Genomic DNA, 25,947 nt, shown 5'->3' with positions numbered 1-25,947 from the left:
ACCCGGACCTGCAGTTACAGCCTGCATAATATCCACAGGATCCATCCTGACCTCATGACTGACTCTGTCCAATTACTTGTCCAGGCCATGGTGACATCCCTGGACTAGTGCAACCCCCTGTTGTGTGGCATTCCTGCTAATGCCATCAAACCTCTGTAGCTGATACAGAATGCTGCTGCACTAGTTATGTTTAACTTTCCAAAGCGTTCCCATGTCTCTCCTCTATGCGTTTCAACTGCACTGGCTTCCTATAGCTGCCCGGATCAAATTCAAGACCCTGGTTATTGCCTACAAATGTATCAATAGAACTGCTCCTAGCCATTTATAAGACTTGATCAACTGCTACACCCCAACAAGACCCCTTGGCTTGTCTACTTCCTCTTGCTTGGTGGTCCTGCGCACAAAAAAATAAAACGGAGGTTCTTGGTTCTTGCTCCGTTGTGGTGGAATGACCTTCCCCTCTCACTCAGAACAGCTGAAACTCTGTCCAAATTTAAGAAGGGATGGAAAACTCACCTTTTCCAGACTCACTTTGCCCATGACCTCTCAACCTCATGTATGATGTAAATGTTCATGCATCGTAACGTTATGCTCATGCCCAGATAAGCCTTTACACAGCCGCTACTCCTGTATTGTATGTAAATGTTTGTGTACATTTATATTAAAAAAAAAAAAAATTGTGGGAAGGAGATCAGGATTAATCTATCCTGCATTTTATGCACTTAATCGTGCGATGAACATTGGTGCATAAAGTGGAAAGAAACTAGGTTTACTTTATCACGTCTGCAACTATGTCTCTTTCTCCTAATGGAATGCAATGCACAAATTGTATTTTTGCTGAGATGTACGTTGCTTTGGAGAAAAGCATCTGCTAAATGAATAAATGTAAATGTACATGATTTGGATACCCTAGGGGATGGAATTGAGAGTTGTTTTAGTGTTCAGAGGCCTCTCTCTGGAAATTGAGGTTTTAACAGACACATTCACAAAGACCTCATAAGGACTGTTAATGGCATGAGAATCTCTAGATATGTCAGAGCAGCATAGATGCAGTGAGATCTACAGTAGCTGCTCAGTCTTGCAAACTAACCACAAACAGGTACATAGAGAGCAACCAAAGATGATCCTTACACTGTGTCATATTTCCAACGAACAAAAGAGTTCCCCCACATACACAGAACCATCCAAGAACTAAGACAGAGCACATTTAACCCACATTCCAGATTTGTTTGGTCAGCAAAATGACCGTTCGGTCTGAAGAATGGATGTGATTCACTCAGAAAGGGCAGTAAAAATGCGCAAGTCTTTGTTCAGCAATCCTATCTTTAGCTTGCTGACCTCATTGTACAGGTCTCCTGCTATTTTTAGCTCGCTGCTAATGCCACTACCTGGAGTAACCAGCATAAAACAACAAATACTGAACTTTAGACAGTGGTAACAAGGAGTGTAACATTACTCGTCCTTCAAGAATACAGCATGTGAGTTTCTCACTGTACCCAAAAACTTAAATTATTACAGTATTTCATTAACTGGGTAAATGATGCATTATCTCTGACTTCAGAGGTTTCTAACTTATAAAAGTGATATAGAAAACCTGGCAAATATGATAGCAATCCAAGAGCAGCAAACAAGAAATCAACTTCAACAGATGGATAGTCATCACAATGTTTCCCTGTAAATGTCCCTTAGCAAAGCAAGCTGAGTCAGTTGGAACAACTACAAGTCACTTTTCACATATAATGCTGCTGGATACTGTTAGGTAAGCCAAATAGGTTTTGTTAACCCAGCAATACTAATGTTAGATAGCAAGACTGTTCATTAGATCACTTATAAATACCAGTGAAAATGTAACAAATGCATTTGAAAGGTAACTCAGATACAATGTCAACAACATGGAAGCACAAATTCACAGGCTGTGTGATCTGATGTGATCTGTCACGGTTGTATGTGCTCACAGGAAGCACCTATAGCTATAGCACCTATAACTAGTTTGTGGTCAGTGAAGGTTGATGGCTGGAGGACCAGGCACATTGCAAAACACAATTGTTCAGAGGCGTCACTGAAACTCCTGAACACATAACAGAACCTACTGAGGCAAACGGAGACAAGGACTTGAACTGGTAACCACAGAAACCTTCACAGGTTATTTCCAAAACAGATTAACAGAGATCTGTTTATCTGACGTTGACAGAAGAAACAGGACGATGGCATGGCACTCCAGAGGCACTGTAAGAACCTTTCGTGACAGTTTTCACAGATAGCTTGCTATCTGATGACAAGGCAGGTTAGAACAACTAGGAAAGCCACTATGACCCATCCTGAGCTGTTGACCACACTTCTCCCCATAGGGATATGAACATTCTCCCCCTTCACAACAGCACATGAGGTTGAAACCAATACTCCCAGCATTCCACTGCTCCAGAGGAAAGGAAAACATTCAGATTTCAAGTTATTCTCCTCTGATACAGGCCGCTGCACTAACAAGCCTACCTGTCAAACAGAGGCAGATCAGGTGGCAGAAGCTGCCTATGCAGTTCATTCATTAGTGTGATATTTCAGATTAATGGATGAGCTCATGGAGAGTGCAAGGGTGCTTCCAAAGCGACTGACTGCCCACTAGTATGCGGTCAGTGAAGGACCAAATTCTTCACACAACTTCAAGAAAATGAATACATCTGACATGGGGGGGGGAGGAAAAAAAAAAAAACAGATTCCATTAAGTTTTCATTTGGATGGAAGATGGATTTTTAAACTATTCATTATTTATCTATAACCTTACTATAAATACCAAAAGAAGAAGCTAGGTGCTTGAAGTTTAATTACAATGAGCTCAATTTTAAATTTTAATTTTTCATTTAAAATGAAGAAATATTTTACTAGAAGCATGCAAAACTCAAACGCACTACGTAAGACCATTGTTTCTTTAAATCAACTTCAGCTTCAGCTAAAGGAGGGAAGCACTTGCATACACATACATGCCTGCAGCTAACAAAAACTGACATCTTTACAACAAACAGGGCCCGTTAGCTAACCTCTGCATCTCATTACTGGACCACACATGTACGCACAGTCATGGACCCCCCCAAGCCCAGTTCTCCACCCAAACACCTGGATACTGCAGTCTAGACACACTGCAGTGAACAGCGCACACCCTGCTCACACCCCCAGACCAATCTGGGACACACTCAGGGCATACAGCACACATCATGGGGGAAGACAGGTTAACCCAGGCAGTAAATGCTGAATAATGCTAAATAATACAAACCACCCCCGATCATCATCTAACACTAAATGATGATAGCTAGTTGAGACAGACATACCGGTATGATTAGCTAATGTAAAACTTGCTTCAATGACAAACATAACTTTCTGGGCCAGTCCACAAAGATGACAACTAATGATGACTGTCGCACTTGATGCTGTCAGACACATTTTAGCATGGCAGATAGCCCCGAAATGCACGTGCATATGCTGGTGGGCTGCTGTCAATCTGGAGAAATGTGTTGCCTGACACCACATTGCTATTCCTCTATGAAGATCCTGCCTGCTTGGAGATTAACAGTTAGATACTGTAGTGTGGTGGTTAGAGCTGCTGCCTTTGGACCCAAAGGTCACAGGGTCGATTCCCAGCTCTGGCTGTAGTAACCTTGAGCAAGGTACTTAGCCTAAAAAAAAAAAAAAAAAAAAAAAGCTCCACTATATTACTCAGCTATGTAAATAGGTAAAGAATTGTAAAATACTTTAACATAAGTTGCTTTAGTCAAACTCAGAAAATGTGGCTAATCTTATAAAGTTTTACCTTTCTTCGGATTTGGAGCATCTGAACGAAGTGGACAGTTTCATCTTCTATTATTCCAAACCATGAGACTACCGATGAAACCCTAATAAGTCAACAGTATTACTTTGTCTTTTTGTTGTCTTATAAAGGGTTCATCACTAGTCCAGTGGTATGGAATAATGACTTGTAACCTCCAGATTGTTTTAATCCCAGTCCTTTCACTGCTATACTGCCTTTCACAAAGGCATCTATACTCAACTTCTCAAGCATTCAACAAATTGGAAAACAGTTATAAATCACTTTGGAAAAATGTTATCTAAATGGACATTGAATGAAATAACTTCATTTGGGGCTGTTAAGGGAGACAAGCTTGCATCCCTGTAAACAGATTAGTATACAAGCAAAAAATTGTAACAGAGGTTAGTTAAATCATAGTTAATACCAATTAGACTCTGGTGTTTTATTTTGTATTTTACTAGTATAATTGATCATATCTAATTCATCTGCATAGCACATTCTGTTTTCAAGTTGAGTTAAAACTGTATTGTAACTGTTAACATTCCTAGGATTCATAATATTAAAAAGCCTTACGGACTGTCCTCCAATTAACATAATTGTAAGAGAAGCCCATTGTAAATTGAGGATTATACTGTATATATCCTTATAGTTTGCATAGTCAGCAATTAGAGACGAAGTCAATAATCAATCAGCCAATCTCTTACTGTACAGCTGACAGAAGAGTCAGTCATCGGTAGATGTAACAATCAAATGCCGTGACTTGAAAATAAATGAAGGTTCATCAGATGGCTGTCAAAAGTTCAGGTCACCGTAAGTCACGTATGTTGCAACCTGGACCCTAATGATATCTAAACCAAAGTAACTTCAGTACTTGATCAGATTTTTGACCTGATACCTTTTTTTTTTTTTCTTTTACTCAAGTAAATTTTTTCAATGAGTAATTTTATGAGTAATCATTTTTTTAGAATAGTACTTGAGTACTCTTAGGCTACTCTACCCGCCTCTGCTCCAAACACTGATATTTTGTTGCTTTAATATTTGTGACAAAGTACCTCTGAAAACTGCCATTTGCCAAGAATACTATAATTTTACAGCTGGCACTTTATGAAAATATAATGGAAAACACGTGAAGCAAGAAAACTGTTAGTTTTCCGAAAACAGCGGAACAGTTATAGGGGAGGGATGAGAGTGCAGCCTAGCTCAGGAAGCATTCTGTCCACCAGCACCAGCACACCAGCTATTAATAGATACTGGATAATGGAAGAAAAGGAACAATACCCTCACATCTCCAAAAGGCCAAAAATGGCAGACAAGCCCTTGGCAGTGACTCCTCCCAGTTTTTCTGTGCGAAACGCTTCTCCACAGCGCACTGCCACACTCTGGCAAAGGCTACAGTGTACCTAATGGAATACAGTATTTCACTGTATTGGTTTGTCATGTAAATGCTCTCATCTTGACCTTATCAATTGCTGAGAATAAAGACTCAGTAGCAAACAGACTCGCCTTACAAAGTTGACCACATAGTTGGTTCCTTTACAGAGTGTGGTAAGGGGTGGTGAGGGCTGTTCTTAGGAGCATTTTTCCTCTAAAAATAGGGAATTCCCATAGATGATCCATAAGTTGAAAAATCTGCATTCAAGAACACATGCATCACAACAATGCTTAAAATGCTTAGAGAAAACTGAAAAGTAGCAGCATTTGCTTGGAGCTGAGTACAGCAAATGTGTTCTAAGACATTTACACAGTTGGGGCTTGTGGAGGAACAGGGCAGGGTAAAGTAACACACAGAGCATAAGAGTGCGTTCTGCAAACATGGCCCGTGTGCGTTAACACTGTCTGCATGAGGAGAAAGGCAATCCGCAAAGAACTAAGACATCAACTGACACTGTGCATGACACAGAAGGCTAAGTCATAGGAGAAAATAAGCAGTTTACAGATTCCAACAAATTAATAAGGAAGGCTACAAAAAGTTAGAAAAATTTTCGGTAATTCTTCAAATGTCAGTGTAACAATCCTCGTCATAAAAGATAAATGAACTGATGCTGAAATAAGAAACCTCAGAGAGTCACAACCTTGCAACATATTTCAGAACATTTACCTCAAAACACAGCAGGTAGAGATAACTTCATAGGAAACTAATCAAACTTGTGACTTCTTATGCGGCAGAAGATACGGACAGCCGAGTTTGCAAACACAGCAGATCTACAGCAGTAAGCAGGAGACGCTCTAGCATAGCCGTTCTTGGAGGTTATCGGCCAGCGCTTGATATACCGTGCCAGTAGCGTGCGCTCTTCTGTTTAAGCGCCGAGAAAGCTGTTGAGATAACCTAGCTGCAGGCCAAAACTTATTGTGTAAGACGCTGCAGAGGTAGCTAACATACGCGGTGCAATTTTAGCTTGAAACTTTGAGCTACGGCATACTAGTCCCTCACATGAAGCCGACCATTTGTACAGCTAGCAGGTCTTTGATAAGAAACCTAGATGCCTGGCAAGTTTTCATGCCTTCTTAAGCAATCTAGATGTTTTTCTAGATGTTTACATTTAAGCACAATGTGTTATTTTATTTATTTTTTTAATCAGATCTGGGTGTTCTGTATATTATTGTCAGCAGGCCGATTCCAGCCATGAACCCACACATAAACACAAATAAAACCATTAACGAATGCTAGCGTGATTTCACCTGAGTTACATAGATGGATAGAACGGCCTCTACGCTTTAGAAACTGAAAACAAAGTACTAGAGACAGAACAGCCCTATTCAAAATGATGCTTTGAAACATGCAAGTCAGAGTTAATAGTCTGTGCCATGGCATGAAGATATATCCTTACCGTATCACTACAGCAGAAACGGAACTGGCATCATCCAAACTCCAAAACTGATGCACCAGACTGCGGAGATTTAAACAGATACCCAGGCCGACTTCAGGGTGTGCACAATAAAGCTCAATTTAAATTGCGTAATCATGGTTTGAGCGATTTCACCACTTCTCAGCAACATGCCTTGGCACCCCCTCCCACCCTAGACAGGCATGCTCCCTTTCTCAGCTCCACTCACAGAGCACCAACCGGAGGTGACTTCCTCCCTCCTTTCCTTTCTCAGTTTCTGGTAGCTTAACACTACTGTGGTCCCACATTTCCTGTCTAAGCAGAGAAGTGACGGACCTTTCAGAAGAGAAAATCCTACTATCGGGTGACCTCTTACAAGCACAGAAAGCTTCTTATATATCTGAAGGTAAAGCACTTTCCTAAAGAGTTCAGCAGCAGAGATCTGGCTCTGAACCTATGATGTGACCGACTCCATGGCTTCAAACACTTCAGGACTTCCCTACCCAGTTTACGGAAACTGTGTCTGGCCGCTCAGTCACGGCCCGTTGGAGCATGAAGCAGTCTGTCTGCGTTCCCACCCTCCCATGTTATCTTCGGCCAGATGTGGCCAGCTGAGGTGAGGGCGGGGCGGTCTCCAGCAGCAGGGTGGAGCGGCGTGCCGATAACAATCGGGGCCTGGGCCTCCTGTTGTGTCTCGCTCCACTGGTCTGGGGAGGGAGTGCCATGTGGGATCCAGGAACAGTCAGCTGCGGGCCCAGGTGCAACCAGGCCACATTTGCCTCTGCCTCAGGCTCAACTACAGTGAAACATACCCATCTCCTTGTCAACCAGGACAACTACGACATAACGCTGTACACTGTTACATATACAACAAGGCATACTGTAGGTCACTGCACAATAAGTCTGGGTAACTAGTGTAACAACAACCCTGACAAATCAACACTGCGCTAATACACAGTTAATTGTTAGATGTCTGGTAAACCCTCCATGTCAAGCTGTAAGTTAGCCAATCACAGACCAGCTCTCTGGACTCCACTGCAGACCTAACTGAAACCAGACACTTTGTCGTCATAAGACAAAGGGAACGGTACCAACTCTACTCAACCAGCTGCACAGAAAATTGCAGATAACACTAGGTTAACACCAGCTGGTTAATCCATCGTACTGTGCATCATAGCAGCAGAAGGGCACGCTGAGAGGACGGAGAACATGGGACCCATGGGCCAAGTACAGAAGTGTGTCTCCATTAGTGTTCAGAAGCATCCGAACTGAAAGCTGGTTTTGTTCCACTTGGTAGAGTTCAGGGTCACAGCTCTGTGGTACTCTGTGGAAACTCATAACATCTTGAGCTAGTGAAGAAATTTCTAGTGTTGTTGATGAATGTGCGGCGTTTCAAATTTGTTTTCAGTGAAAATATATCCCATCAGTTGTGTAAATCCTCAAAATCAACTTATTTTCAGCTTGTTCCACCACCTTGTCTGTTAGCTATGTTTCAACTGTAGCTTGCCATGAAATAACGTATAAAAAAAATGAAATAAGAAAAAACACTCAAGACTTTTCTGTGTTGAAATCATGTTTTCTTTACTTCTCAGTTGCCTAGCAGACAAGTATATATTAAAACTGGCTTACACTGGACCGTTGAATAGAACTGGATTTTTCTCAGGAAATACTGATGCAATTCATTCCAGGTGCTTGACATGTTTAACCACAATGTTACCCAGCTGATCCTGTACCTGCAGCTAACACTGTCAGAATATTAAAAAAGAAAAATAAAGAAGAGGATTAAGAAACGAGATGTTATTTATCAACAGTCTTATCACACTTTTGGCGCCAGTTTGTCGTCACCAGTGCTGGGGCACCAGACCCAACACTTAAATGCAAAAAAATGCTTTACTAACCACCTAATAATATGACTGCTGTCCATGTTCCACAGAAAGAAAGTTCTAATGCATCCACTGAACAACCAAGGACTGGCTCAATTTTTTTTAAACCAGCGGGAACAGACAAGAACAAAGTGCGAAAGCAGATACGAGCAGTAAAAGCACTTGTTAACACAGCTCCACGTAGAGCAATGAATGATTATCAAAACTAGTAGCAGCATAGGGAGCTACAGCTGGTAGTGTAGTAGTTAGAGCTGCTGCCTTTACACCCCAAAGGTCACAGGTTTGATTTCTATCTCCAGCTGTAGTATCCTTGAGCAAGCTACTCACCTGTAGTTGCTCCAGTAAAATTGCACAGTTGTGTAAATGGGTAAATAATTCTAAGTAGTTTAACGTTGCAAGCAGATTTGGAGAAAAGCATCAACTGAACAAATAAATGTAAATGGTTGCTGGTTGAAGTCCCAGTGAGGGAACTGCTGTTGAAAAGCTAAGTATGACAATTTACCTGAATGGAGGCCTTTAATAAGTTTAATTATAGGAAATCATAGAATGTTGCAAGTCAAACCCAGTATGATCCACTTTCCCTGAGTACAGGTCAAGTAACTCACATTTATTCATTTAGCTGATGCTTTTTTCTCCAAAGTGACTTACAATGTTAATTTACATTTGCATTTATTCACTTAGCAGATGCTCCAAAGTGACGCACATCTCATAGAAAATACAATTTGTGCATTACGAGGCGAAAGAGTAATAGTTGTAGATGTGTGATTTAAGTACAGTTAGTTTCCTTAACCATATGTGCTGACGTTCATCACACAAGTAGCCGCATAAAACTTTACAAGAATATCGCCGATTCCTACTAGTTTTTTTTTTTTTTTTTTTAAACACACACAAACATTTACATTACACTGCAGAAGTGGCTCTGTAAAGGAATGATCTGAGCACGATCGTGAACAATTATACCTTAAATGAGCTTAAGAGATAATGAGCAAAGTGAGGAGTTTTAAGACCCTTTTTAAATGTGAACAGAGATTCAGCAGTTCTGAGTGAGAGGGGTAGGTTGTTCCACCACAAAAGAGTCAGAACCGAGAACCTCTGCACTCTACCTTTCGTCCGTGGGACCACCAAGTGGGCAGATGTGGAAAAGCATAGCAAAGGGAAGAGTGTAATTTACTTAGAATTATTTTTACATTTATACAACTAGGTAATTCTACTGGAGCAATCTGGGTACCTTGCTCAAGGGTACTATAGCCAGAGGTGAGATTTGAACCTTCAACATTTGGTTCCAAAGGCAGCAGGTCTAACCACTACGCTACCAGTTGTCCCCTACTTAATTTAGACAACAGTTTCAAAATGTTACTATAGATGTAAGAAAAATGTCTGGTGTTTATTAATAGCATTAAATACTCATTACAGACATTTTCCCCATTCTACATTTGGATCTTACCCTGTTCTGGACAGTCAGGGTAAGCAAAATGGTTAATGAAATAGGAAACGAAAACAACAACAGTCTCCACAGAAACCAGAAGCAGGAGGGGAGACTATGAAGTTTCCAAGCAGCGTGCAGGCCAGCGGCAGGAAAGCCAAAGCAGAAGGGGGGGCAGGGGGTTTGCTGCAGTGAGAGAGTCAACAGTCAGGCCATCCTGAGGAAGCAGTTTGCTTTTCTTCCCTCCTCCAGCCTGGTGGGGGAGGGGCATATGAGAGTGTGGAGAGGATGGGAAAGCCAGCACACATTACTGGCAGTTTCCATGGTAATGCAGCAGTCACGTGTCCGAAGCACGAGAAGCCTCTTTACTGGACTGCACACACCCCCACCACCAGTCCCCCATGACACACACACTCCCTCTGCACAACTTCCTGTGGAGTAGGATGCCACAGGACTGTGTCCCACGGTCAGCAATGCATGCCTGGTCAGTCATTCTCTCATCACAGTACTGCCTCGCAATCCATGACCAGATAATAAAATTACATTAAATTCATGTTGTTGTGTCCAAAATACTTTTTTAAAAAAAAAAAAAAAAAAGCAAGCCATTCAGACAAGTCAATTTAGTGGAGTGGTCACATTACAGCCCTCTAAAGCAGATGAGAAAATTTGCAGATGTGTGTGAGATAATTGTGTGTTGCTTTTTCAGTACAATGAATATAACATTTTGTACTCATACAAAATTAAATATGGCAATAACTTCAATATAAGTTTTTTTAAACAAATTTTTTTTAAAAAAATTTCATACTTTAGGTACACACAGTTGTTCACATACGTGTGCTTCAAAATGTAATTGCCACTGAAAGTAATAAAACGTGAAACATGACAGGACCATGCTCTTCCTCATGTACCTCCAGCTATCCAAAGGGAGAAAAGGAGAGAAAATGTTTATAGCCCTGTACAGGGAGTGGCAGTCAACCACGCTTGTGTTGTGATTCATGTGTCTACTACACACGGCACCTGCTTTTTGTCCTGAACACTGTAAGATACATAGGCTTCCGGAGAAGGCATCGTGCCTGGAAGAACCAGAGAGACTACTGTTGGTTTTACAGAGGTCAATATTTCTGCTTTTTATCTCCTACTTAAAAAAAGCAGTTAAGAGCACTGTTTAGTATGAACTGGAACGATGCCTGCTGAGGCGATTCTAATTAACGACTATGGCCCTGGCAGGCAAGGCGTCTAGTGCGCCGCAAACCAAAGAGACCTTAACATAACAGCAACAAATGGAATGGTGTGTGTGTGTGTGTGTGTAACCAAGTGAAGTACCAGCTGAAAGCCTAAAAAAATCCTTTAAGAATTCTCCCTGGAGTCATGATTTCCTGTCACATCCTGCTCTACAGCAGCAGTGGTGGTGGTTGAACGTGGTCTGCCAAACCCCATCATGTCCTCTAACATGCCATGTTGGGACTAGGCATACCATGCCTCTGGGATCCACTCGCTGGCCTGGGGGCAGCACGCTGGCTCTGGCTCTGATTCTGGCTCTCAGTCCTGGCCAATTGCTGCACACTGTTCTGTGATTGGTTAGGCTTAAGCTAAGATATACTGTCTAGGGGGAGGGGGCACTCCAAGCTCAGCACAAAGAATGGTTAAAAAATAAGGACAACTATAACAACTGTATGAAACAGGAGTAATCAAATGCCATTCATTTCTAATTTTTGGAGCTGGCATAAATTTGTAACAGTATTTTTAAAAAGAACAGAACAACTGCATCACAAAGAATTTTTGTGCAAGAAAACTTGATTTACAAAAGATTGAGTACTGCAAGGTGATTATGTGTAAAATAAATCAAAGAGCAAAACAAAGTAAAGGCCAGAGTGTTTTCAGGGCTGCACAGGCCAAGATTTAATCAGGAAAGTCACCTTACACAATTTTCTTTTTTTTTTTTTTTTTTTTAAACTCCTCTCCTGAGCTTTTCAGGTGTGGTTCTCTTGGCATGTCTTCTGCAACAATGTCTATAGTGCATGTCAGGGCATGCAAGCACAAGATACTGCGGCCTTTTCACACCAAAAATGACAAAAGGCAGACTACTCTGACCTGTAATGGCCATGCACAATTACCGTGTTATACCAATGCAAGAAAATAAAGCGGTCCACAACTATGCCACAAGAGAAAAATTTATTTCCTTTTTTAGGACATATCTCCAGATAAAAGACAATACACAGCTAACACAAAGTTAGCCAACACTGGTTGCTACTGAGGAACAACCACTTTAAACTAACAGATTTATACACCTGATAAGCTGAAAGGGTCCAGTGTAAGCAGAGGCAAACCTGTAGACCAAGAGGCCAGAGGGCTTCTGCACAGCCTGGGATCAGTGAGCTTAAAGAAAGGACTGCACAAACGTCCAGACTTCTGGAATGTTAAGGAAGTGAGCAAAAACTGACAAAACCAAAAGTGTACTGAGAACCAGTGAGCTGTAACATGGAACTCTGACCTGAAAATCCAAGATGCTGAGAGCCCAGCAGAAGCAGAAACCATCAAGGGGATCGAGATCAATGAAAGGCCTCAAAGAGAGATCTCTTCCCATCAACACTTCACCGTCCAGCATTCTAATACAGACCGATAAATAAAACCTTAAGCGATTTAATTATTTTAAACATTTGCTTAGCTTAGACAGTACTCCAAATAAGCAAAAGTAAACACCGGTAGCTGTCATAAATTTGTTTTACTTCCATAGCATATGGAAAAAGTAAAGAACGCTAGTCATCTTTATGCTCATGTTATCTCAGCCACTAACTTTAATACTTACTCTCAAACTTTTAAAAGGAAAGATACACTCAGTGCAAAGACGTTCCTTTGTGGTTTTCAGGCCACCTTACACACTGGAACAAAAAGTTCAGAGAGAGACACAAAAATTGCAATAAAATCATTAATAAATATGAACAACAAGATAAAGAAATTCAGCTGTCAGTACACCATTATTAAAATAAAACAAGTCACTCAATGGGTGCAGTTTTCAGGCTCTCCGTGAACCATAAGGACAGCTTGCAAAGAAGTTAAAAGTTAAAAGTATAATCTTCAAAATATTTAAAAAAGATATCCTCTTGTGAGTGGGTTTTTAAGTACTGTTAGTTAGAATACAAACGCTGTGCTCCTATAAGCATCCTCTGACCTCCGTTTAAAATGCATACAAAAAGAGTGTTTAAAACCCAAACACCACACACAATATGCTCCACACCTGCTACAGGAAAGAAGCCTTTTAATTACAAATGTGTTTTAATTCAAAAAAGAGGGAAACAAAATATTCAAAACAAATACTCTCAAAATGAGAGCAGTAAAGATATTCAGGTATGGGTTAAAACAGCAGCTTTTTAACATGCAGCAAGATCAGATTAGAAAACAAAAATGCTAAGAAATCACTTCCCTCTATTAGTAAAGGGTTTCTCCCAAATTAGAAAGGCTCCATGCTGTCTTGTCAATTGGCATTCAAAATATGTATTTTAATAATACATATTTAAATAAATAATGTACTTAAAACTTAAATATCTAGACATTTGACAAGTGGCTATTGATAATACATGAAAGTATAACAAATACAAGCTAAAAAATTTCAATCAAAAAATTTAGCGTTTTAATTCCTGTTTATAAAAATACTTTTTGTATTTTAATTTTAGGTAATGCTTTTTACTGTTTTTTTTTTTTAAAACAGTCTTTCGCCCTTAAAGTAATATTTTCCTTGAAAAATCCATCATAAGGTGAATTCCTATAATTCGAGGATGCAATTACCATTGGTACTGAACAAAAAAAAAAAAAAAAAACCCACCAAATCCCATTAAAATGGACACACTACAATTAACACTAATGATCATAATGCAACATAAAGCAGCTTTCCTTCATTAATTACTGTTATAATACTGTACAATTTTACCTGCACTCATTCAGCTCCACTGTAGCTATGACATACGGTATACTTTCCAAGGTTCAAGAATATATACTTACAAAATAATCAGTTTGCATATTAATTGAACCTTTAACAAAAAAGTAAAAAGAAAAGAATGCAAATGAGTGCTCTTCTTAATTCTACCATGTGTTTCCCCTTTTCTAATACTTCTAGATAGCTAGGTATCTGTTACTCTTGATCTCAGTTACCTCATAGACACCAACTACTCGCCACCAATTAAGAAGATTAGAGAGGACCTAGCCTCTTAGACTTCTTTATTTCAATGTCTGGTACAATTACCACTGTCCAAAATGAACACTTTACCCCGGTTTTATACCTATTCCAACATGTACCTTGCTACTTTCCAAATAATTTTTTTTTTTTTTAATTACACACCATGATCTCTAGGTTTATCTGGAACAATAAAAGGCCCAGAATTAGGCTATCAATACTTTTATCAACCAAAGATAAGGGTGGGGATTTTGTACCTAACATGAGATTTTTACGATTGGGCTGCACAGATTAACCAAACTAGCCAGTTCCAGGCTAGAGCAGAGTCACTGGTTGCTGTGGCTGGGTATGAAGTCTGCTTCATGCTATCTGAAACTATTAAGACCTTTACCTTTCATTCAGAAATTTCATAAGATCCCATTTGAGAGACAGTTCATCATTGTCGTCATCTATTGCCCTCACCCCAGATACACCCCCAACGATTCACCAAATTGGTCTTCAAGAATGCGGATAAAGGGGTATTGGATATTTAAATTTTATTTGTAGATTAATCACTGGTGAACCCCAACCTTTTAAGAAATAATGTCAACCTACAAAATACAGAGTTCTATAAATATGTAGAACTTTATCATTTTATTGCTGCCCAAGATAAGGAGCTCAGATCAGGGACAGAATTAACAAAAGTTGAGAAACAGCTCACTACACCAACTCCAGGGGCATGAGCTCCACATTATATACCATTTTATCAAGTGCTGGTACTGGCTCTTGTGACACACAGAGAAACTTGAACAGGACCTTGAAGTATCTTTCGGCAACCATGAATGGTCATCTATATGTGCTAAAATCTTCCCCCCCTACTCTTTCCTTACCATCCAGGATCAAAACTTAATTCACAGTTCATTCACAAAATTGATCGCATCCCAGTGAGCCTTCACAGGATATTGATGTTATGGTATATAACCTATCCACTCATACATATGGCAAATGTATTTTAATATTGTGGCCTATACCTGAATTTCTCTCTATAAACATGTGGATGACAGAAGAACACACTCCTTTTTACCAAACTGACATTTGACTTGCATGATAACTCTGGAATATCTGGATACCCTTTTCTGGAAGTTATTCATACAAGTGATAAAATTATAACCTTTTGACCCTGAGCCTTCGCTCTACGTAAGTGAACATACGTGCTTTTTCTCAGTGTACTGTCTGTCTATGCTGTTTTGACACTGTGCTGTGCATAAAACAAATTAAAAAAGAAAACAATGCAAATAAATTCACACTCTCTAAAACTGATGGGGACTTGGCACATTGAGTAAAACTGATACCTCACTAGCTCTGAGCACAGGTTCAAGCCCAGCTCGATGTGCATGGAGTTGGCATGTTTCTGCCTTTGCGCCACCATAAGCATACAGAAAAAAGCACTGAAAAACCAGTTCCATTCCAATTTTTTTTACACCTATTTATATAAGCGATGCAAATGAATTCATTACAACAAGCTCAAAGGATTTAAATACCATTTGGCTGCTTCCTAAGTTCCTTAATTTTTAAACTATCACAGTCCATAGTGAGAGGAAATGGGACATTGACAGCTTATAACAAAGGCCCATAACATCTGTGGTCTGTCTGGAAAAACACCATAAACAATATCAGCACACCTACCACCTCTGCCTGCCACATAACGTAGAGAGACTGAAGTTGAAGGAACTTCCGGCTAGTAGGACAGAGGAAAGCCCACACTTCATCTGCCAAAACTCATGGTGAATGACTGCAACCAGCTCCCTCTGGGACCACAGCCCAAGGAGTGTTTCTCCTGTCAAAGTCTGTTTACAGGGTGTTTGTTTTTTTGGGCTGCGCCTGTGTCTCCCTGTTCTACATCATAGGCCACGGCAGCTGAACTAAGCTCTCAAAACCCAAAACTCCTACAGGACTCTCAGCAGCTGCCTTCAAAATAAAACAGGATGACACACCAGCACCCATGACAAGAGGAGACAAAGACCTGGGATTTGGCACATGGTTTTCAGTGCAGCCTTGTGTGGGCAGAGCTTCCAAAAGACTTGTGCAGAACACAGGTCAGACATATGAGGATCGCAGCATTTACAAATATATCCTTACAGTCAAGACCCAAATACAAATCTGGGAAATACTTTTGCAATACTTTTGTCTTCAGCCATGCATTTAGCCTTTCCCACTATTAAATTCAGTAGGATACAAGAGAGATGTGTGACATGGTAGTCACCAACTGAAAACAAGCACACCTGTACATGGAAAAACTTGGCATGCTGGGATGTGTAAACAACTTGCTTTTTAATCATAGAATGTAATGCTTCTTCTCAATCAGACTGTATTAGGTCGAGTGTATTTACATAGCACTTACTCATTTACACAAACCAAAGAGAGAGAAAATGCAAACCTTTCACCAGTGCTCAGTTCCGGACAGAAATTGCAAAGTGGTCTGATTGCTTCAGTAACATGGGTGCGGTGAACAGTTTGGCTTGTGCTTCTAAGCATTAATAACTGCTGGTAAATTGCACAAGTTATGATGTGATGTCAGAACAAACAAAGAGACTTCAAGCATTCCAGTAGTGTGATGTGAATCGTAACAACTGACCACCATTCTCATGGCATTACACAGCAGAGCACAAAGAGAGGAAAGAATGTGTTCTATGTTCTCCATCCATGCCAAATTTGGCAACAACTCAAGAGGACATTACCAATACCACGAGTATTTCAGATTCACCATACAACTGAGGGCTGCACACTCAACATGTTACCATCTAACTTGGTATCTTTAGCACAATACTGTACACAATGATTCTACATTGGTTTACCAGAACATAAGGTCCACTTCACATCTAGAATAAACCAAGCATATCTTCTAATCACCTGCTAAAAGTCATTCTGCAAAGAAAACAGTAGAGCAGTGCTGGTAACATATACACTGTACCATCCACTCCAACAGTCACATTCACCTACAATCCCATCAAGACTCTTCCACACCTCCAGGAACTGCCAACTTCCCAGATAAACCCCACTACGTGAGGACAAGGAGGAAACATTTACTTATTTACATTTATTTAGCAGACGTTTTTCTCCAAAGTAACTTCCAGTGAACACCAAGGTGACTTACAATGTTAGCACTGTACACTACTTACAATGGGTCACTCATTCATACATCAGTGGAACACACTCTCTCTGTCACTCACACGCTATGGGTGAACCTGAACAGCATGTCTTTGGACTGCGGGAGGAAACCGGAGCACCCGGAAGAAACCCATGCAGATATGGGGGAACATGCAAACTCCACACAGACTGAGTGGGGATTGAACCCACATCCTCTCGGCACCACCCAGGCGCTGTGAGACAGCAGCACTACTCCAAACAGATGCCACCTTTGGATCTAAACCACAGAGAGCCCCAAACAGTACACAAAAGGAGGATGGATGAGCTCATCTCCTTGAGGTTCACCTACCCCGATGCTCCAGTTCAGCTGGTATTGGTTGGAGGCAAGCAGAATAACATTAAAGGGATGCCAGCATGTCAGCCCCACTGATATCCATCTCCAGACAGTTAAGACCGTTGCTGGGTCATTCTGCCTAGTGTGTCATGGATACACCTGTTACCTTTGTTGTATTAACCCTTGGTTATCGTGTGTGCCACGAGTATTGAAATGCGCTCATCTAGTCCTCCCTGTCATTTGTAAGGAATTTGAAGGGCAACTGCATGCAAAGGCAATGCAATACAGGCTATCCCAGGTATAATGAGGGCTCCTTTCAGGAGAACTTGAAAGAATGACCAGAAGTAAGTTGTATCCAAAAATTTGCATAATAAGCTGTCAACTCAAGTGTTCTTTGCTGATACTGAGCATTACACAAAGCAAACAGAATCCCTCCTCAGGGTGTGGCTTCTTCAACAAATCTCAGTTGTCAAATACCCATGCCAACTCAAGAGCATATCTCAGGTATCTCATGATGATCATCTATAATGAGCTCTAAAGCAAGAAAAGTTTTAAAGTGTCACAATTTGAAAAGGGAAAGGAAAGCCTTTATATAAAGTGATGAATCACATAGATTTCCCTTCAAAGACAATACAATTAAGAATGACAATGACATTCCTTTATTGCAAATGATACTTTACACATAGATCAGCAGAGATCATGACTATTACAGCAAATACAGTTCATACCCAACTTACAAAATTAATTGGAACCAAGAAGTGATTTGTTACCTGAAGCAATTTTAAGTCAAGGGGCTGGTCATCAATTCTATAAACAGCAATTTGTGTAACTGTAGCAAAAATTGTGGTACTGAACTAAGCAACTATTTCAGGAACTGCATTCTGCCCCTCCATCTCTGTTGGTCATATGCACTTTTGTTCACTCTGAGCTGTACATCACCTTAGAAAAATCTAAAAAAACCCAGATAGCTCTGCAAGGTTGGATTATTTCAGCAGCAAGAATTTTACATATATGGTTAAAGATACAGGTGAATCATTTGTGAACCACGAAGGCTTTATTGTTCCCCATTTAATATTGATGAGCTCTTTTTGAGAGAATTCTCTATACATGCAGGAACGTGTTCCATTCGTTATGAGGGGGAAGCCTGCAGTAAAGGGATCACACAGAAAGCTAGAACGAAATCATTAAATGAACCTAAGCCATACTTTAAAATAAAAACTTCCTAGTAAGCAACTGCATTAGGCATCTCCAGTTTATAAATTTGATGAATTCCTAAAAACCCATCTCAACCTCAAACACCTTCACTTCTAAAACATAACAATTAGTAGGTTAAAAATATTTTTAAAAACTGATCGATGCGGACAGCAAAAAAAGTGGTAACAAAACTGGATGCCAAAATAACTCAACACATCAAATATGGTATTCATAAGGCTAAACCATGTCAGTCTGATTTACCAGTACCCTCAATGACTGAAGATCAGGGGTATGTTCCTCCTTGTTCAAAGTCACAGATATGGCAATTCACTAATGTGCAGGCAAGAGGCTGAATTAAGGCCCAGTGCCAGCCCTTCTTCCATCATGCAAAACTCAGTAGGCAAAGACCAGTGGCCTGGTGGGGCTGACAGACATTGTTTATCAATGATGTCATCACTTCCCGGGAGGGCCTCAGGGACAGAAAGAAAAAAGCGCAGATCAGCAAAACTCTGTAACAAAGAGCCAGCCACATGACCCAGCCTACATTATTCAACAGCCTGTCGCTCCTTGCTGTCAGTCCATTACCACAATCCCCAAACACACCCATCCACCACTTATTCCCCTCTATACACATCAATGTGGCAAGGACAATGGGGCGGTACTAACTACAGACCAGTGAACCTCCAACCCTCCTTTCGTATAAGCACAGTGGCACATGATCAGCTGCAGCACAGGGAGTCTGACTAACACTAATTAAAGACAAATAAAGAAGCAGAGATGACATGGAGTGCAGTGGGGAGGTGTGTGTGACAGCCTGGGAACTGCAGACCTGAGGCCAGGAGTAGATTCCTTAGACGTACAGTAACTTAGCGGTGGCGGTGTAAGCATCCCTTGGTCCTGTGGCCCTCAACAGTACTGGTACATGATAATGTGAAGGTTCATCCACAGAGACTACGACCCTACCCCCTTTGCTTGTCTCACGTTGAACCATAAGGCCAAATGGACCCTGGAAGGGCCAACACACACTGCTTACTGCTTAAAGACAGTTTCAGAACATTTCAAAGGGTTTCAACGAAAGCAACAAAGAAGTCTAAAACAGAACAAGGACGGAGATGTGTGTGGAGACTCAGGACCAATCTATTAGGTTCTAAGCAGTGTCAAAGTCTAGCGCATCTGTTATTGCAGTGTAAGACTGTCTACTTCTGCATCCCTCTTAAAGACACACTGAAGGCTAAAGCATGGGATGAGGACAGACTTGGTCAACACGCAGGCAGAGGTGTGCAACACAAAATTAAGTGCAGCCTCATTACAAGATCTCATGTAAGAACATTCCTTAACTGTCATTTAGCATACACATCATGTAAGGTAACAACATGGGTAGTACCTGCACTGCAGAATATTGTATTTCAAAGCAAATTTGAGGAATAATAACCTATTATTGCCTTTTAGATGGCACTGGAAGCCTGCTTTAAATGTGAACTCAAACTTTTCTTAAAAAGGAAACAGCTGTAGATGGCCACACCTTAATGTGAAGGTGGAGAGCTGGCAACCATGAGGACTCACTGCAAGCCATGCCCTGGATTCATTGACAACAACCAAGATAGCACTCATGTTGCAAATATCACCAGAAACCTCTTGAAAACATCACAATGAAGACTTGGACCTCTTCAAAACTCTGTATAACCTCTTTTGCATGTTACAGTAAGACATTTTGATATTCAACTACACAGAAGTGATACTGTACACCAGACAAAAAGCATGAATATAAATGTCACAAACTTCAACTGAATATGAAGTTTTATTGTTGCATCCCGCAATTTATTTGAATGAGACAGCAGAAATCTCTACTGAACATCGTTCGCCTTGCCAGCTACCTTTTTCCATTACCCAATAGCATACAAGTTTCTGGAATTCTACTCACTGAGCTGTAAGTTTTCATGCCATGAAAACCAAAGCCAAGTTGATGACAAGCGAACAATGTAAACTGGCTGTCTGCAAGGCCCTATCCATTAGCAGAAGCAGACAAAGACACACTAATGTGGTTTGGAGAGAAAGAGTGAAAAAGCTAAAGAAAATGACCTAACCATCTTTTAGGTGGACTCCATATTTCCACTCTGATAGCAATTACTCTTTCTAGAAGGGGCACAGAGAACAGTACTAAGGCAACAAATTTGTATGCTGCTGCCCATCTTGCTTGTCAGCCCGCATCAGCTCACACGACTGGTTGGGATGCAGGCACCTGCTTGTGAATCGCAGCCTCAGCCTAATGAGAGTTGGTGCTCCCCCTACCAATACTCATCCCTAGGAACTATGACACATGCTGCCACAGGTGGCCTCCTAAAGCTCCTGCCACTACTCCATCCTTCCAGCTAAGTACCATCTGCCACCATCCAGGTGCCCTGAGGATCCCAAAATGTGAAGGCTTGTGAGAAAAGAGGCACTTATTCAAAAGTCAAGACGTTCACCTGAAATTCCTTCCTGTTCTGTACTTGAGCAGGGAAGAAAAACACAGAGATATACCACATTTGGCTTTGCCTTACAGATAGGCCACAGCCACAGATGAGCAGCTGTGCAACTGAAGACAAAGCCATCTCATAAACCCAGGCTCTTGTACAGCCAATCAAGTACAGACATGGAAGTTAACAGAAAAATGACTGAGCTAGCTTCCAAAGACGTCATTGACTGAACAAACCCACCGTCAGAGCAACATCGTTTCGACACAAAAAGGTACCCCGGAGCTCCAAAAAGCTCACTACAGTCAAGCATTACAGTATCATTTCCACATCTACCTTTGATTAAATCATCTGACATGCCAATGTTTTCAACAGATACATTAAGTAACTCCAAAGATACAAAACTTGCTGCTGACTAAATACAGATTGTCTCATTTAGGATTCAGACAAAGACAATGAGCACAGCAAGAAATGTTAATATCAAAAATAAGGACCTTGTCCTAGACCACTGAACTTCAAAAATACATTTTACTATGCTCACAAAAAAATTTCATTCCATTATATACAGTATGCGCTTTTCAGCAAAATCTTAACCTGGGTTACCAATTACTAACATTTTTTAATCTTCATGGGAAGCTTTTTGAACAGATCTATTCAGCCAGACAATAGTTATTGTAAGTTATCAGCTAACAACAAATCGGCTTAGAAGCCCAGGTAGTTTCCTCTTGTAAAGATTTATTTCTGTCCATTCACTATTCAAACATTAAACTAACAATCAAAAGACAATAAGTCAGTGAATGGGAAACAAAGACGCAAAGCCTACCCCCACAACCTGAGGCCAGAGCCAGCATGTTTCATCAAGAATGATTAGCCCAATCCACAGTACACACACATAGCTGTTACACAGAAAACAGAGACATATACATATGAAGATATCCTCTCCACTATGAACAAGAGAACTATGCATTGTAATGAACAGGTACTGCTCCCTGTATAACTATGCAAAAATATGAACAGGGCTGTTGCCTCAAATCTTCAACTCGTGAGCAATTGTGGCTTCAGTTTGGACAAACATTAACATTTCACTTCACCCCTGAGCTGTTAGCTCAATCACTAAATATTTCAGTACTATTCTAGTACCTGAGTATTCAAAATATTTAAGAAAAAAAAAAAACAAACACTTTAAGTTAAAAATGTTAAATGACTGAAATTTTTGAGAGAAAAAAAAATGGTTGGTATCTCAGGATTAGGTCAGCACACCCTACACAGGTCGAGTGTGTGTAGCTGTCTCTCTGAAGACAGGTGGGTGTCATCAAATCCCGAGCAGTCCAAAAACTGTCAACTTCAAGGAATAAATACCTAAAATCACCCCTTCACAAATACTCCACCTGTTGTCATGTCTTCACAAACAGCACAACTGTCTAACGCTTTGTACACTGGTGGGAGCTTCTAAGATGAGGCTTTCCTGACGAAGAATAGTAAGCGGACGAAGTGTGCTCCTCTTGAGTTGCACCATCTTCAGCTAAATGCAAACAAGCAGTAAGATTTTTCCTGTGAATGGCGGCATACTCCCATTTGCTCACAGACAGGAAAGCTGTTACTTGTCCACGCACTCCCTTTTGAAATCAATTACAGCTGGAGAACAAGTTAATAAGACCGACACCACCCTTCTCCACAAATATTGTGCCCTGGGATAAAGAGGCCCTAAGCACCAAGAACAGTTATAAGAAACACCTTCATTTTTCCTATCCCAACCTTTATTACTTCAGCTGCTGAAAAAAAGCTATCATCTCTGTTCCACCAAAGTATTTCGATAGATAAACTGATCCATTTCCATTGCCTCTGAAGTAGCCTGCATCATATCCATATAAACAGTGCAGTCTTTTGCCATGCAAAGCAATTTGTGTCACTGACATCCAGGGTGAAAATGCCACTGTGGCTGTTTCAAAGTCTAAAAGGGTCAGAAGCACCATTTGCTACTATTAACCCAAATTTGCTGAACAACCTTAAAAAAAAAAAAAAAAAACCACACAGGAAATCCTGCTCTACCGAAGAGAATCTGGATGGTTTCGCTGCATCTTCTCGCACACGTTTATTTTTATTCAGCCTCATCCTTCCCAAACAGACATCACGATCCTGCCTCTTCTCCCATTTTCCAAAAACCGGAATTCCACCGACAGCACTTACCACGGACTCAGGTTCAAAGTGAATAAACACAGAACGTGTACATACACATTACCGAGAGCCCTGTCTGGGTATGTTACATGAAATGACAAGTAAACGAGGCGAGTGCATGCAAAGCGTGGACGTGGAACACCGATTTAAGGTGACGTTCTGATGCATCTAGAGATAGAGGAATATGGTCCAGATGTGCATCAATTTATTAATTTACCTGTCAGTGACTGTAGACTGTGTGCTGCTCATTGGGCTCTCTAGTATTTCCTCGGCTTTTATCCAATTATCATTTTACCAAAAATAAAAACCCTCCGCGTTTTCGGGGGGAAAACAGCAGGCACTCTACTAACATCCGTCAGGCGACAGTGGGTTTGTTCAGTCAATGGAGTCAGAAACAGTTTGCTTTTTCAGCAGGATCCCGTCGTTTTTCCTCACAGATGATCCTCAGGATACAAAACAGGGCAGCGGAACAGTAAGGACCAGTAAACAAACGTCGCAGTTTCAATAGGTGGCTCAACAACTGGCGCTCACAGGGTACAGTCCTGGCGTGGACCGTCCAGGTCTCCGGGGCGCTGATGAGACGAGCCGCCTGGGGAATCGGTATCTGTACTGGATGTAATGGTAGGCGGCGGGGGGTCGCCTTTGTCACATACACACACACACCTACTGCTGGTGTGTTTTCGCGGCAGCACAGGCAGCCCCGTCCCCTCTTTTCAGAACTGTGTATTGTGTTTAATTCTTCCAGGACCTCTTCAGCTTTCATTCACAGGCACCTTCAGCTTCGTGACACTACTGTTCCATCCGTCCAGTGCGTGCATGTATGTCAGATAGTGTGTGTCTGGTGCTCCTCAGAAATGCACCGGGTACTCTGGACTGTCCGTCCTCTTCATGGGAATTTTACCAACTCTGACAACAAAGCCAGAGAGGCCGGGCTCCACGGTCACAGCACACACTGCTGTCTAATAGGAGTATTCTCCCATTTTGAGTCTTCGGTTTCTTGAGGGGAAAAAAAAAGGCCCCGTTTGTGCACCGCGACTGGGAGAGAGAAAAAGCGTTAAGACGTTTTTTTTTTTTTATAAAAAAAAAAAAAAAATGAAGGAAACCCCGTCCTTCGTTTCAAACTTGTGATAACCGAAGAGGATTTGCTCGTTTTCTGGCGCTCAGATTTACACCCGAGTCCCAGCCGAGAGCCTGCGCCCTTCTTTCCCGGAACACTTCGAAGCGAAACGCCACAAGAATGAGTCAAATCCAAGTGTAAAATGGAAACGGCGGCGCTCAACGGCTCGCGCTCGGCCGTCCGACCGACCGCGCGGAAACTTTCGCCTTCTTTGATGTGTTAGCTCCTCCGCTAACGCGCTAGCGACAACTCTCTATCTCCAAGGATTCTCCGAGAAGCTTCAACCAAAAAAAAAAACAATTTAACGGCAGAAAAACTCGCCACAGATGCAACGCACGTCCAGTCCGCTGCAGTGTGTTAGATGTTCTTTCAGCGTAGCTTTTTGAGGCTCAAACCGCGCAGCCCTCACAGCCGTGCCGCCGCTCTCCTTGTCTCCATGTTCTCAATCCCGCAGTTTTTTTTCTCCCCCCCCCTCTCTCCTGTTTTCTCAGCGGAATTCCCTTAGGTTAGCTAACTGGCTGCTTCTGTGTCACCCAAAGACAGCCGTTTACGGCACAAACACCGCTTATTCCTTTCATTAACCTCGCAAACTGCTCATTACTAACGTGTGCATACGCACTCACGTGCTGTAGAATTACTTGTTATTTTTCTACAAATATTCCATGACTTTCGTCAAATTTCCAACATCAGTCGATTACTCCGCCCAGTACGAGCTCTCCTTGTCATTGGGGTGTATACTTCCGCCGACAAGGACATAATCCCGCGGCGGAAAACAGGCGGCTTGTGCAATTAAAAACCAGATAAATGTAATAAGAATTCAGGGAATTTCATTACCCTCGTGCGTTTATAAGATATTATTATTGTATTAATAAGCATCTATCGGTAATATTCATAACTCTTAAGAGCTGCTGTATATTTTGCTGTCGTCTTAGCCTTTATTTTTTCTGTCCATTATTAAGTTTTCTGTGTGGCATATTAGCTGCATCGAAGATCCGGCGACACGTGTATGAATATGCGTATTTTCACTTCAGAGCGCACACACTGCGGCGCGGCGCTGCACGCGCTCGCCCGCGGCCACGGCGCCGCCGGTAGAGGAGCTCGTTAGAGCGCCTGCAGCTCCAGTACCACGCGCGTGACGTGTCCACTCGAGGGACGAGCTCGATTTCCCGTGAAGAGCTGCGGGCGCGAGCGGAAGGCGTGGCGCGGCGGGGCGTGACGGGGCGAATCCGTCCTCACAAGTCGATGAGCGACGACGGCGGCGGCGGCCTGCAAACGCGTGTCGTTGTTGAAGTCATCCTTGGCACTTCCAGCCGGACTTTTTCTCTCACAAAAACAAAGTCCATCGACAGCAATTCAGCAGAATTGTTTAACCGCAACAAAACACCTTTTGCGTTCTGACGTTCCGAAATTAAACTGTTAAAAATGTCATAAAGGATCACGGCCCATTCGCCTG

At 41.5% G+C, this 25,947-nt stretch overlaps 1 protein-coding gene across 1 annotated transcript in view; it reads right to left on the bottom strand.

Annotated features, from left to right (window-relative positions):
• The window catches only part of arhgef12b (Rho guanine nucleotide exchange factor (GEF) 12b), a 66,571-nt gene extending 41,379 nt beyond the window's left edge, over positions 1-25,192 (bottom strand). The window contains exon 1 of the mRNA XM_018755370.2: positions 23,595-25,192. Within this exon, the coding sequence (XP_018610886.2) occupies positions 23,595-23,626 (32 nt within the window). The 5' untranslated portion in view covers positions 23,627-25,192. The remainder of the gene's footprint in view (positions 1-23,594) is intronic.
• Positions 25,193-25,947: the final 755 nt, after the last annotated feature.

This window comes from Scleropages formosus, chromosome 4 (genome assembly GCF_900964775.1).
Source record: "Scleropages formosus chromosome 4, fSclFor1.1, whole genome shotgun sequence".
Lineage (NCBI taxonomy): Eukaryota > Metazoa > Chordata > Actinopteri > Osteoglossiformes > Osteoglossidae > Scleropages > Scleropages formosus.
The sequence above is the reverse complement of the archived record's forward strand: the minus strand, read 5'-3'. Positions and strand labels throughout refer to the sequence as shown.